Source organism: Pygocentrus nattereri, chromosome 13 (assembly GCF_015220715.1).
Source record: "Pygocentrus nattereri isolate fPygNat1 chromosome 13, fPygNat1.pri, whole genome shotgun sequence".
In the NCBI taxonomy this organism is placed as follows: domain Eukaryota; kingdom Metazoa; phylum Chordata; class Actinopteri; order Characiformes; family Serrasalmidae; genus Pygocentrus; species Pygocentrus nattereri.
In genome coordinates this window covers 14,758,885-14,772,931 of record NC_051223.1, presented here as the reverse complement: position 1 = coordinate 14,772,931, position 14,047 = coordinate 14,758,885, and the positions used below count along the sequence as shown (strand labels likewise).

Genomic DNA, 14,047 nt, shown 5'->3' with positions numbered 1-14,047 from the left:
ACTTGGAGCTAAAAAGTAAATATGTACCACTCTGAAACACGCTCCTCCAGTCTATCAAAAGGTGGATCAGCTTCAGGACCACACTCTGGCTTAAACTGATATGGCAAAATTGACGCCATTGTAAGAATAGCCATAGAGGTGTGGGTGCAGAACTTAAAGCAGGATGCTTTTATGGCGGTTGACTAATCAGAACACACTGGATGAGGTGAAAAATCTGAGCACGCTAAGCTCATTGGGGGTGGAGCGTAAATACACCGGAGCTTAAACACAGTGTCTCAGACAGAGGATGAATACAGATATATTTGAAATATAGCATGTATTAGAAATATTGTCTATACAAATATAGAGAAACCTGTTCTAGTATGCCCCAATTTTCAATGTTCAAATTTATGAATATTGAAAATCTGCATAATGGGTCCCCTTTAATGGTTTGTCATACACTGTGAGCAAAACATTAGCAAGAATTTCATGAATATGACAGGCCAAATGTTGCAGAGCATACTGACTGTAAAATGCAGTAATGTAATATTTTGTCCTTATCGTGTAGCCCTAGTCCTTTGTCATTGCTCATTGTGTGTGTGTGTGTGTGTGTGTGTGTGTGTGTGTGTGTGTGTGTAACATTTGGCATGCTGTGGGTTACCGCAGAACTCCTTTTCTAAACCTGAAATGCAATATTTTGAAATAGTCTGAACTACTTTTCTCTGTCTGGTCAGGGGCTGGAGGTGATAGAGTCCACCAATCTGAAGTACTTCACCAAGGAGATGACCGCAGAGTTCTACGCTCTCAAGGGCATGTTCTTAGCCCAGATCAATAAGTAAGAGTTGATTTCTGGCTTTGAAGTTCCTCCCTCTTTGTCTGCTCCGCTCCTCTCTTTCTCTCTGTCACTTTATTGAACTAACTCTCTCTTTCCCTCTCACTCTTTCTTGTTGTTTCTCTCTCTTTGTCTTTAATTGACATAACTCAGGCCCTGCTCTCTCCATTTCTCGACTCTTTCATTAAGCCTGCTTTGGATTGACATTAAAGGATTGGGCCAGTTGTCCACGAGGAAGCTTGGTCGTTAAGAGCTCCCTCTATAAAATGAACGCTTCCTTGAAGAGGTGTTTCAGAGAGGATAGATAAACAGCTGTGTGTTTCTATTTTCTCCACTAATGATCACTTCTAAAACATTAGGCCAATAATGAGGTCAAAGCAGTCGTTAGGAGTCAATATGAGTGGATGATGAGTAATTAACCTTACATTCTGCATCCATGCATACAGATAATGGGTCTAGGTTCTCATATGGTGATTGACACTGCTGGTCAGGCTCATGTTGAGTGACATTTTCTGCATCCGCTCGCAATTGCCATAAATTTTCAGTGCAATGTAGTTTGGACATCGCCTAAGGTTCTTCAAAAAGTAATTGAAATGAAGGAATATTTATTACAAAACTGATAGTTTTGGTTATTAAATTAGAGTGGCTGAGTCACATTTGCGCCCGTAGTGAAATACTCCATATACAGACACAAGACCACATACATCAGTCAAGGTCTTAGGCCAAGTTGTTAAAAGTTCTCAAACTCAAGGATTAAAAATTTGGACTGCTTGGCAGCCACAGCTACACCACAGTGTGGAGTTACATTGCTTGGTAAAAAAAATGTTTATTTAAATATTTTATTTAATATTAATAATACATTTTCTGTTGAATATTGATATGCTAGTTTTTGATACTCCCATCATGCCCCACCATTGCCAAACTTGGTAAATATTAATACACCAAGTTATAAAAAACTATGTTCAAGTGTGATGTTCAAGTAATCTTTAATGGTTGCTTGGCAACAGTAGGTAACTGTTAATAAACTATGTTTACGTTGTTATCATGAATTTAATGCTGTAAAGTGAGTACAATTTTCAGTTTTCATCCCTGGCATTCAGTTGGAGCAAGCGTGCCTGTGTGTTCTGTGTGTGTGTGTGTGTGTGTGTGTGTGTGTGTGTGTGTGTGTGTGTGTGTGTGTGTGTGTGTGTGTGTGTGTGTGTGTAAATATCATATATGCAGGCAGTGGTTACAAATCAACAATGATTGCATTGTTTTGCATTCATTACAATATAACAATATATTTTATTAATAAAACAAATGAAGGTGATATGGTAAGTGAACTGGAAGGCTTTCATTCGCTGTTCTTGTTTGGAGCACGTGAGATACTGGCTGATACTCATCTGTGATCAAATGCACTGTTACAGTGACATAAGATCCAGTGGAAATAGATGTCCATACCAGTTTTCTTTATTTGTAACTTTGGTTTTGGTCTCATTGTAGAGAGTGTTGCTGTGTCAGTAAAATATCTTTGAGACTGGACATTGTAGCTCTCTCCAGTGTGCAACATGGTACGAACTCACTGTGGGACACATAGCGAGGCGGTCTCGCCTAGCTAGTAGCAAATGAAAGCCAAAAAGAGAGATTTAAGATGAGGCTTTGAGACTGATGGACTTTTTCACATTTATAAGTGGCACATTTGGTTTCCTGGAACAGTAAACCTTAACAAGAGCCTGACAAACACTAAAAATTGGGAAGTTGAAGTCAACTTCTTTTTCGAATTTCCCCATTCCACTTTAAATGGTGCATTTACGTTTGGCGCCTCGGGCAGAATTTAAGGTCGAACGGGAAAATAGAACAAGAAGCTGGCGAAGTCTGTCGAACACCTAGAGACATTTTACAAGAGCCTGGGTCACTTTTGAGGAAAAGTTTTCTGGCGGAGATGGAAGGAAAGCAGCTATAGCTAAAGAGTAAAGCAGAGCAGTAAGTCTGCGTTTTCGGTTATATTTTTTAACCTATACTAGTACATTAGCACATACTGAGATATTGGACATAAAAGGTTGTGGCTCCCAAGGTAGTTTTATTTTTGTTGAAAGGACAAAATGGCTCTTCTTAAAATCTGGGTTGCGACTTCTGACCTAACCAAGCTTTTAATGTGCGGTCAGATTTCTCGCTCATCCAGTGGTGTTTTCGTTATGTGCGCGTCAAGAGTGTCTGTGCACTGCATTTCCACACTTCCAGGTTACACCTTTTCATTCCGTCAACGTTACTTTATGAATTCAAATTAAGAAGATCCATTTATCTGAGAGTTGATTCAGAATCGTCCGTGCCGCATTGCAATCCATCTAAATCATATTTTTCCCCCCACCCCTACTTTGCTACTTGCTGATTTGGCCATACATCAGCTAAGTGCAGCAAAAGTATTGATTTAAAAGTAGTTTAAAAGCTGTATTTGAACAAGAAGGCCACAGTCACAGATTCTGTCATAGCAGCTGGGCTTCAGTCTTTCATGGCTTATTGTGTTCTTTTAACCTTTGTACTTGATACAGCCTCAGACTTCTAGATTCTTCCTTCACTGACTTTATTACCACCTTTCACTCCACCTTCATCTTCCACAGCACCATTCGTTCTCTCTCTACTGCTGGGGCTCTGTGGGTCCCGGGCCTTGCTCGCCCTCATCATGGGTGAAATGACGACGACCCTGGAGGGCACTGCTGAATCAGAGCGGCTTATTAAATACACAGCGCCGAATAATTAACTCAGTACCAATTTGTGGAATCTCTGGGATCAGCAGAACTTTTCCTGGCTTCAGCAGTGCTTTAATGTAATCATTGCATGTTCACTCTCCACGAATATTAACAGGGGGATTAGATAAAGAAATAGCACTGTCGACGGGAGTCTCGACACTTGACTGGGCAGGAGGGATAGCCACACTCCCTATGCCTAACCCAGTGTGTGTGTACATGTGTATGTCTGAAGCAGAGGGAATGCTTCAGTGCATCTGGACTCCCTTGGTTCCTTCGCAATCAAACTCAGACCTGTTGCATGCTGTATACTCATTATGCATTACCATTATAAGCTCTTCTGAGAGATGTTTCACATGGGTTTTTTTAGCTGGAGATTCGTTTGTAGCATGCCAGTAACGACTAAGGCTTTAAGCACTCCTGCACTTACAAGTCTCCTCTCAACTGTTTTTAGTCCCTTATATTTATGAGCTCCTCTCTGGTCATAGTCTAATAGCAGCTCCATAACAGGCTTGAAGAAAGCATAATCACTGGGGAAATGCTCTCTGAGCTGTAGAATGGCTGATGAAGGAAAATATTGGATTCGATCAGCTAATATCAGTGAGATGCAGCTTGTCTTACAAGAATTCACCAAGTCCATAGCTTTTCAGTGTAATGAAATTGCTACCCATTTTCTTATACATAATTTTGAATATATTGCCATATATCTGCTGCTCCTTGGCTGTTTTTACAGTATGTGTATTGGATTGTTACCAGTTATCCATGTTTTATTTGAGCCATAAAACTGCTTGCATTGATTTTTTTTGCCGGTTCTATAAAGGCAGTTGTGCTGTATCTGCAAGATGTCAGTTATTGCATGAGCACACTGGGAAGTTTCCGTGATGATCATCAGTCAGTCCATGAAAATTCATCTAATGTTTGGACTTTTAATATTTTTCTCTCTCCTTTTTTCTTTCTCTCTCTGCAGGTCTGAAGAAGCCAATAAGGCTTTCTCGGCAGCTGTGCAGATGCATGATGTGCTGGTGAAAGCTTGGGCCATGTGGGGCGACTACCTCGAGAACATTTTTGTGAAAGACCGCCAGCTGCATCTTGGCGTATCAGCCATCACCTGCTATCTCCACGCCTGCCGCCATCAAAATGAGAGCAAGTCCCGCAAATATCTAGCCAAGGTAAGAGCTCCTGACCTTCAAGAGCCTTCCTCCTCTGTCAGCTGGATAGTTTGAGTTCAAATTTACATATTTTCTTCCTATACCCCCGTGCTTAGTCACTAAACCAAGATGAGTTTGGTGTTCAGAAATGGGTTTCACAGCAGAGCTGTGAGGCTAAGGCAGCTAACATGTAATATACCTTTTCACTGGGCATCATGCGTTAATATTAGGAACCTACATGCCTTAATCAATTCACTGTTGCTGAAATCCACACTGAGTTGTTAAGAAACCTCACATAGGCTTGCAAATGTTGATACTGCATTATTTACTGTTAGCTATAAAAATGAAAAGTACATTCCATAACTGAAAACAGTAGTAGCAACTGTCTGGAACGCTGAATATTCTGTACTTTTGACTTTTTTTATTTTTATTTTGATTGATAGATAGGATAGATAGATAAAGATAGATAAATATTTTTTTTATCCCGAAGGAAATTTAGCAATTGGATAACAGTGTGGTTTGGTTGGTACATAGCTGTTTTAGTAGCTCTATTGTAAATTGTACAGAAGCAGGCTTTGCAAACTAAACATAGAGACTGGAAAGAAGCTCTGTGATGGACTCTGTGCTTGTGCAAGCTGTGTCTTAAATGCCCATTCTCACTTTAGACTCCCACCACCTCACACCGAGAAGCCCTGTTACAATTACTCCCGCCCCCACAGGACCTGACTAGAACCCTCAGCACCACCAAGAGGTTAAGAGCTTAATTCCACCCCTGTCAGTCCAATCTAACCAGCTTTCTGCAGCCTAACCCCCCACTAACACCCAGACGCCGCCCTCAGTCAATCAATAAAGCAGCACTATCAGCGGGTCAGGAGCAGGCAAGAGAGAGGCCACGTTCCTCCTCATATAAGCTGTGATTTCTACCTGTCATTGGGCCATCATGGCCAAACTTACACCTAAAGTGTCCAGCAGCTATGACATTTTACCTTTTTTCATGATCTATTTGCAACATGGTTAAGTTTTTTGGACGCGTACAAAAATCATGTCCTGGATTTGCTGTCATCTTTTTTTTTTTTTTTTTTTTTTTTTTTTTTTTTTTTTTTTAAACCACCTTTTTATTTTGCCATTTTTGTCATCCCACCAGTAACCCTGTCCACAGGCCAAAGGATTTATTACATTGAGTTTTTATGAATGCAAATAACACATGAAAGCAAATAACACATCATAAAATGTTATGGGTCTTATTAAAAAAAAATTTAAATTTCCAACTTCTGATTGGTGCTATAACACCTTTAGAGGGCAACAGTGATTATTGTTACGACTGCTGTTAGGTGGGAGCTAAATATACAGCTTGGAAGTGAGACCAGTCAGCGTGAAGCTTGTACTTTAGTAGTTACATATATTGATCAAAAAACTCATTGTTTAAATGGCAGTCAGTCATCTAAAGAGTTAATGGTTGAATTTCATGATTGTGACAGGCCTATGTTCTGAACCAGAGATATGTCTATCCTAACAACTGAACTCTGCTTGCTTTTATGAACAGAAGGCCTGTCTATTCATGTGTCAGGCTTTCTGAACTTAACACGGTTGTAGTGGAGGTGGCAATCAGAGTGGTGGAGCAGAGATAATGGGTATAATTATGTTATTAGAGCTAATGTTCAGTTGTGTATCAATAAGACTGTGTTCTCCAGTGAGGGCTCTTTGCTGGACCAAGGCAAAGAAATGTCCATTAATCTGATTTTGTGTGCTTATCTCAAAACTATCATCTTGGATGTCAGCCAGCATATTCATGTTTCATATTGTCTGGGTTACTTTTAGAGACATTAAATGCTTCAGATATCAGTTTTCTTTCACCACCGCTGTGAACAGTTCTAATCCCTTACGTTTCTTTAGAATTGAGACTTTTATATCAAACCATTCTGAATGACTGTTTACATCTTAACCACTTGATTGTGCACACATTTTGACCAGTGGAATTTCCCCTTACAGTTAAGGTTTGGGTTAGGTGTATTACACAGCTACTCAAATAGAGAACTCCGTATAGAAGTGCTTACAAGCATAGTAAAACCAGCTGTGTGGGTGGCGTGTGTGTGTGTTTTTGTTTTTTTTTTGTGCGTGAACAGGCTGGCACGCAGCGAGGACATTAGATTGTGTTGGGCGCACTTGTGGCCAAGCGTGTACTACGTGGAGCTGCTGGCACAGTTTAGATGTGATAAATGAGAATAGATGCCCAGTGATTATCAGTAATTACCCTCAAGCTGTGTGGTCTGAGTAGCCCATCGTGGGGTTCAGCGGTTAATGTCTCCATCAGCCCCTCCAGGGACACAGCTTCACCTGCTATCAGCCCCCAGCCGCCGCATCTAGAGGCTTGTAACAAGCAGAGATGTTATGACTCATGGTGGAGGAAGATGGTTGTGATATGATTTCACAAGCCATTAAACGTGCATCGGGGGGCCAAGAGTTGCTTAAATGCACTTTACCGTGGATCGCTAAATCAGATCAGAGTAGTGTAGATGGTGCTGACTCTGATTCACTGAGCTGTGTGCACATGTAAATCGGCCTTCGTTAGAGAGGCTAATGGTTTCTTGTGTAGACTGCCATCAAACTCTTAATATTGTAATGGTGACTTTAAGATCCAGCATAGTAGAACTGCACTGTTTTTGATGAAACTGAAATCAGGATTTGTGGCTTAGAATTAAGATCAGGAGTGTCTATGATACTTCGACACAAATTTTTACACAGAACAATATGTCTTTGATGTATTCATTCAGTTCTTCTATTGGGTAACTTCAGTGCAGTATACATATAGCAGTTGAGGCATTAAATATAAACAAATGATCAAATTGTAGATACACACTGATTTTGGAAGTTATGGACTTTCTGGATTTTATGGATTGTCTGTTGTATTTCATGTACATGCAGTGCAAAAGTCATAGATGTCCATGGCGGCAAGCAGAAAACATTCATTTTATAAAAAAGTTATACAGAAGTCTCAACAAAATCACAGTTATTTAGTACTTAATAAGTCCACCTTTTTCCATCATTGCAGCCTCCACTTTTTATTGAGACTCACTTAATTTTTCAAAGAAACCTGCAGGGATATTTTTCACAGCTTTTAAAGTGTTTAGATCCGATAAATACCAGAGACATTCAGTGAGGTTGGGATCTGGACTCTGGGGTGATCAGTCCATTGTTCTGAGAACACCAGGAGCTTTTTTTTTTTTTTTTTTTTTTTTATTGTTTTCTGTTCTTAGTCCTAGCGTTGTTGTTTCTCACAGTGTAAGGATGGAATTAAGTAATTAATTAAAATCATAAAATATTTATAAACATTTTATTTTCAAAATGGGCAAAGTAGCTTGAATGTGACTTCCTGACTTGAATGCTGGGCTTGCATAAATGTATTTAAAATGCAGGCTGAAAACCTGGGTTTCATATTGTATTTAGTAACTAAGCGAGGTTTAAAATGTTTAAGATCAATTGTGCAGTTAAGTTTGTTGTTTTTTTTTTTGTCCCAGGTGTTGTGGTTGCTGAGTTTTGATGACAAGAACACGCTAGCGGATGCGGTAGATAAATATTGCATTGGAGTGCCTCCCATCCAGTGGCTGGCCTGGATCCCCCAACTCCTCACCTGCCTCGTGGGCTCTGAAGGCAAGCCTCTACTCAACCTCATCAGCCAGGTGCGTCCCTCCATTACCCAGCGCTTTACTCCAGCTCTGATGATGTCTGAGTGACATATTCACTTTGCTTATTGGGCAGAGAGAGGCTGTACTTGACAAAGTGTCTTGGCATGTTAAATGAAACTGAACAGGTCTTTTGTAGTGAGATGTGTTGTGTTATCCCTTCGAACACTCGCAGGTGATCAAACTCGAGTTCTGTGTTATAGTGTCTGTTCACATAGACATGCACATCGCAAACCTAATCAAGATTAGTTTTCTTTTGTTCGCTCCAAAGGGGACAGTGCTACTACAAATTCAGTTTATCAAATTCATCATTTTATTGCCTTCTCCCCCCGCCTCTTTAATTATTTATGCAAAGCATTATTATTGAGTTGATATCAAGCGCTCTGAACCTGCAGGAAGGGAGCCACACATTAAATGGGGGGACTAATTTGCTTTCCTTGATGGAGTATTATTTCTGAGCCATTTAAAAAGCACCTCGACTTCAAAGAGCAGACAGGCACTCTGTGGGCCACTCATACCTCAGCTTTTAAGCAGGGATGCACCAATCCACATTTTTTCTTCTGCTGATACTGATTATGATATTTGAACTTTTTCTAGGTCTATTTTTGTTTTACAGTGCCCTACATGTACCTCTCCTGGATTACATATAAAAAAAAGTTATAGCCCAAAGTCTCATCTCAAAACTCAGCATTTCATCTAGTGGCATTATATGACATGACATGACTTTTATAAAACTCTTCAGATATCTGTCACTACACCATCCTGACTTGGTATGTTTCTCTGTAGTGGAACATTCAAATTAACTAATTATGCAAACATTTAAAAAATTGGTGGAATGCCACTTTAAGGCACACATGTTTTATGAGTACCTTAAAAGGAAACACTCTCTACATGACTTTTCCCCTGATTTTAGCCCCGATTCTCAGGCTGTCTGAGTCTGTACTGGTTGGGCTCCAGTCTACAGATTTTGGATCACTTGGAGAGAGAATTTAAAAGTTTGCAAGGGGCACAGACACAAAATGTTGGTCTCCCAATTGTGTTTCAGAGCAATATGAGTATATCAAATGAGTATATGTTTGTTTTCAAACTGACTCTGAACATAGTTTAGTAGTGTTTACTGGTTGACGACCGAATCTAAAAGGATTCTTGCAACAGCTCTTGAAAACTGAGAGTGAGAGAAGAAAATATAGCAAATAAACAAAGTGGTGAAAAGTCACTCACGTGTGAAACAAAGCTTTTAAATGAGCTGAGTTTAAGGCACAAGCAAAATCGAGTTAATTCACATGTAAAACTAAAATAATTCTAAACAATTTGTGTACTAATGATAATTTGAACTCTGTAAATATCTAAATTTTTAACCCCAAAAATATTGTCATTTGAGTCAAACTTGACCTTGCACTGAACCTGTATTAGTATCAGTGCTAATATCAATTGAATATATGGGATCGTTGCTACTTTAAACCCACCTGAAGAGCTTAGTCTTTCATTCCTGTCCTTGGCCTAGATGTTTAGCATGCAGCTGGGCCCCTCTCTACACTCATGCGCAGGTAAAGTGGCACAGTGACTCTCTTAATCTCCCAATTTCAGCTCAAACGCTCCTACGCATTGGACACGCTCGGGTGGGAGATTAAGGCCACTTAAACCGATAAGCACCAAATGAAATGGAAATGTTTGCGTGCTGCCGTCTCAATTAACAGAGTTGTCAAGGCGAGTTTGGCCATGGAGGGTTCTCTTCCTCTTGAAGGACATTTTGAGTTTGATCTTAAGCCCCCGTCATCGCATGCCTCTGATTTGAAGGCTGAATGGCAAGACTCTCCTTGCTGAAGTCAAATCTCCAGCGGATGGAGCACCTTTATCTCAGCTTGCTGAATTATTTAGCCCCCCCGCTCCGGTTGGCGGGATGTTTTAAAAACGCTTGGTGAAAAATTGATGAAGGTGATCCATGGGGCTACTTGCAGATGAAACAGAAGCAGAGAACCCAACACCTTTTCTCACACACATACACACATGCCCCAAAATATGACAAGCTATATCTCCAATTATAGGGGTGATCTCTTCCCCTTTTTCCTCTTTCATTATTAATGTGCTACTTAACAAGCTCTTAAAGGCGGGCCTGCTGCTCTTTTCACATAAAAGTCGAAGCTCTGAGGTGTCCCTTTACTCCTAAAGGCTACTGCACACCCAGCTATCGGCTGCGGCGTGGATCGGGTGTCCACTTTAATGGTCTGCTGCTGGTTTGGTTAGCGAGACTTGAGAAGAGCAGAGGGGCTGCAGAAGAAACGCTCGGTCTCCTCTGCCTCCACTCTCACTCCTTGTCACACCATCGCACGTAACATACATACCACATGGAAACAGAGGAATGAGTGGAGGTGCCATGAAGCAGCGCAAAAGCTTTGTTCATGTTGCAGACCTTGTTGCTCAAATGTGCTCGTATTTGATCTTTCTGCATTGACTTATTACATGTGTAAGTGTACTCTATCTGTTATTAGTGTAGGGTCAAAAATATGATCAAATGCACTAATTGTCAGTAAATGAGGTCATTAATAATCATTAATAATAATGATTGCAATAAATAATTCTAAAGTTCCGTTTAGAGTAAGTTATTGTTGCTGGGCGGAAGACAAGAATGAACATTTTCATGAACGTTTCAACCTTTTGTTGTATGATAAACATATGTAGCTGGGGTTGATGCATAAACTTTTGATTTATGAGTAGTTTTTCTCACTGAATTAACACCACAGCAGCAATGCCCTTTTCTATTTGCACCTTTACATTAGCACTAAGCTAACAGAGTTGTACAACCCTTTTCACACTCTGAGTCTGAACTCAAAACAGCTTCCTACACCCAAGTAGTGTAGTGCACTAGGATTTAAAAGGAATTAACATGTTGGCCCCTGTCATGCATAATAATAACATAGTGCAGTGTTCAGAAATTCATAACTTCCACTGTGCACTATACAGGGACTAAGGAGCCATTTGAGACTCACTCATTCATTAATTCATTTGTTCATCATCTAAGCCTCCTTCCTCCTGAGTAAGCCCAAGTTTAATCCTAAAGCATGTAACTAAACATGTGTAGCTAAGACACTCAAGTGACACATTTTATATATATTGTAGTGTTACAGGTAGCCATATAGTGTTTTAGTTCAGTTTTATTTTAAATTTGCCCTTACCCACTTCACCGTGTGTGTCACACCTATATATTACGCTGTTGGCCGTTTGCAGCAGAAGTGGAGGTATCAACAGCGAGAAGCGGATTATTCAAATGAAACCCTCTCGCAATCGGCAGTAGCCTTTAGCTAACAAGCCAGCTAACAAGCCAGCTAGCAGAGGACAGTGATGAAGTTATATCAGCAGTCTTGTGTAACAGATGAAGTACTCTGTAAAACCCAGCAAGTTGAATGCATTTCTTTTGAAATGTTAAGTATTTTGAAGTAGTTTATTGCTAGAGCTTATAAACAGCTTTGTCTGCTATTATTTTTGGGTTTGAAAATGGAAATGTCAGGTCACAATGATTTCTGGGCAAATTCTGCTGCTGAAGTCATCATTGGTGTTCACTCGATTCCTCTTCACTCTGAGGACTCATCTGACGCCCTTCACTTGAACTAATAAAGTGATGGAGCAGCCCTTAAGATGGTCCTGGGGATGGCGCTGACAAGGCCAAATGGACATTAAAACAGTTATTGATACAGGATTGTGATGATAATGGAGGAGACGTTTCACCTATTGGCTATTTGGTCAGCTTTTAAATTGTGGCTCTTTGACAGGAGAAAACTGATCGGGAACAGCCGAAGGCATAGTCGTTTGATTAGTCAATTATCTAATTTATATTTCATAGTATTGATGATATATTTCATGGTATTGATTATATAAATTGATATAAATATATTGCAGCAATGTTCACGTGACTTGGATCTGATTTGAAAGATCATATTTTTATCTTCATACTTCCATGGAAAATAAAATGTCCAGTTGGCCAAGAGATTAGCCAGATTAGTTCCATATCAAACATGTAATTTAAACATAGCCAAAGAGAGAGCCTCTGCCACCTTCACCTGTGTGGGTAAAGCTGGAAAAGAGTTCATGCAGAAGGATGTGTGGGGGGAAAAATGCTGATGTTCAGAGGTGTGAAGTAAAATTGGCTTATGACCTTGAGCTCTGATTACACCTCAAGATATTGTTCTTAGCTACTCTAGTGTAAACGCCTTTGCCAGGGCTTTTGATGAATAGGCCTCGTCTACTTCTGAGGCTGTTCAAGGGCACGGCAGGTGTTGAAGGGAGAGAGGCCCTTCTGGACTTGACAAGCTTTTACCGTGTGTCATATTGAGCCATGGTTTTAATCTGCTCTTGATGTTTGTCCATCTCATTGCTTCTCTTCCCCACGGTTTCATTTTCAAAAAGCCAGTGCTATCGCACAGCGGTTTGAAAACATGTCAGCAGTGGCCTGCTGTGGCTCGCTCAAGCGCCGGTTCCACAGGGACTATCTGAAGTGTAATCTGTGGCTGTCTCTCTCAGGTGGGACGTGTCTACCCTCAAGCTGTGTACTTCCCCATCCGTACTCTCTACCTGACGCTGAAGATTGAACAGCGGGAACGCTACAAGAGCGGTGAGTTGGCTCGTTGGGACTTTTCAGGAAGTCCTTTGCAAAATGGCTTATTCTTGCATTTCATTTTGGGACAATATTAATAAATTATATCCTAGTAATGGATGCTTGTTTGTCATCTTAGTTTTCATTTATGTAATCATGTATTTAAATATGTATGTAATGAAAAATTGATCATGTATAATTTTGAATGTTTTCGATTTAATATGTGAGGTTGAACTGCAGATAACATTGTGTTCAATTGCGTCATCTGAGCATAGCCTAGTATGAAATATTTCAAAGAAAAAGAAGCAACATCAGGGTGCAGTGTTATAATTCTATAGATAAACTGCTTGTGCTGATGACCAGCCTAAAAGTGCATTCTGACTAATTTTGATATTCAAGTGTCTGTAACAGCTGTACTGATGCACAAATCAGTAAACCACAGGTCAGGAAAAACTGACTTTGTGTTTATGGTATTTTATCATATTGTAAGTAACATGCCACAATAGATTTTTTTTTTAAAGATATTGTCAGTACTTAAATAACTGACTTGTTAAACAGCATGTAGTTGGTCCTGTTATTTATTTATTTATTGTGCACACAGTATTTGAAATATTGCATAAATGTATTGCATGTATTCATGGCTTTTCAGTTTTTTTTTGTTTTGTTTTTTAAGTGTGGATGTTTACAGTATGTTTGCGACTTGTATAAACTATTTCTCGCTTTCCTTGGTGTTTCTCCACAGATTCTGGTCAGCAGCAGCCAAGTTCAGTGGGGGCTCAGAGTCACTCCGCTTCAGACCCAGGACCTATCCGGGCTACGGCGCCGATGTGGCGCTGCAGCCGCATCATGCACATGCAGCGTGAGCTGCACCCCACACTTCTCTCCTCTCTGGAGGGCATTGTGGACCAGATGGTGTGGTTCAGAGAGAACTGGCACGAAGAGGTGAGCTACAATCATCCCCCCCAAAGAGTTTTTGACAGCTTCTGAAGGCCATTGTGATGGGTGTTTGTGTATATGATGCAGAAGTTACATATCTGCTCCAAGCATTTCAAGAAAAGAATAATGTTGAAGATTTTATGTAGAATCTGCATAAAATC

General features: G+C 40.2%; 1 protein-coding gene across 1 annotated transcript in view; it reads left to right on the top strand.

Moving 5' to 3' along the window:
* The window catches only part of LOC108432011 (transformation/transcription domain-associated protein), a 112,713-nt gene that overhangs the window by 76,322 nt on the left and 22,344 nt on the right, over nucleotides 1-14,047 (top strand). The window contains 5 exon segments of the mRNA XM_017705546.2: nucleotides 714-814; nucleotides 4,502-4,703; nucleotides 8,198-8,359; nucleotides 12,878-12,968; nucleotides 13,693-13,892. Coding sequence (XP_017561035.2) covers nucleotides 714-814; nucleotides 4,502-4,703; nucleotides 8,198-8,359; nucleotides 12,878-12,968; nucleotides 13,693-13,892 — 756 coding nt within the window.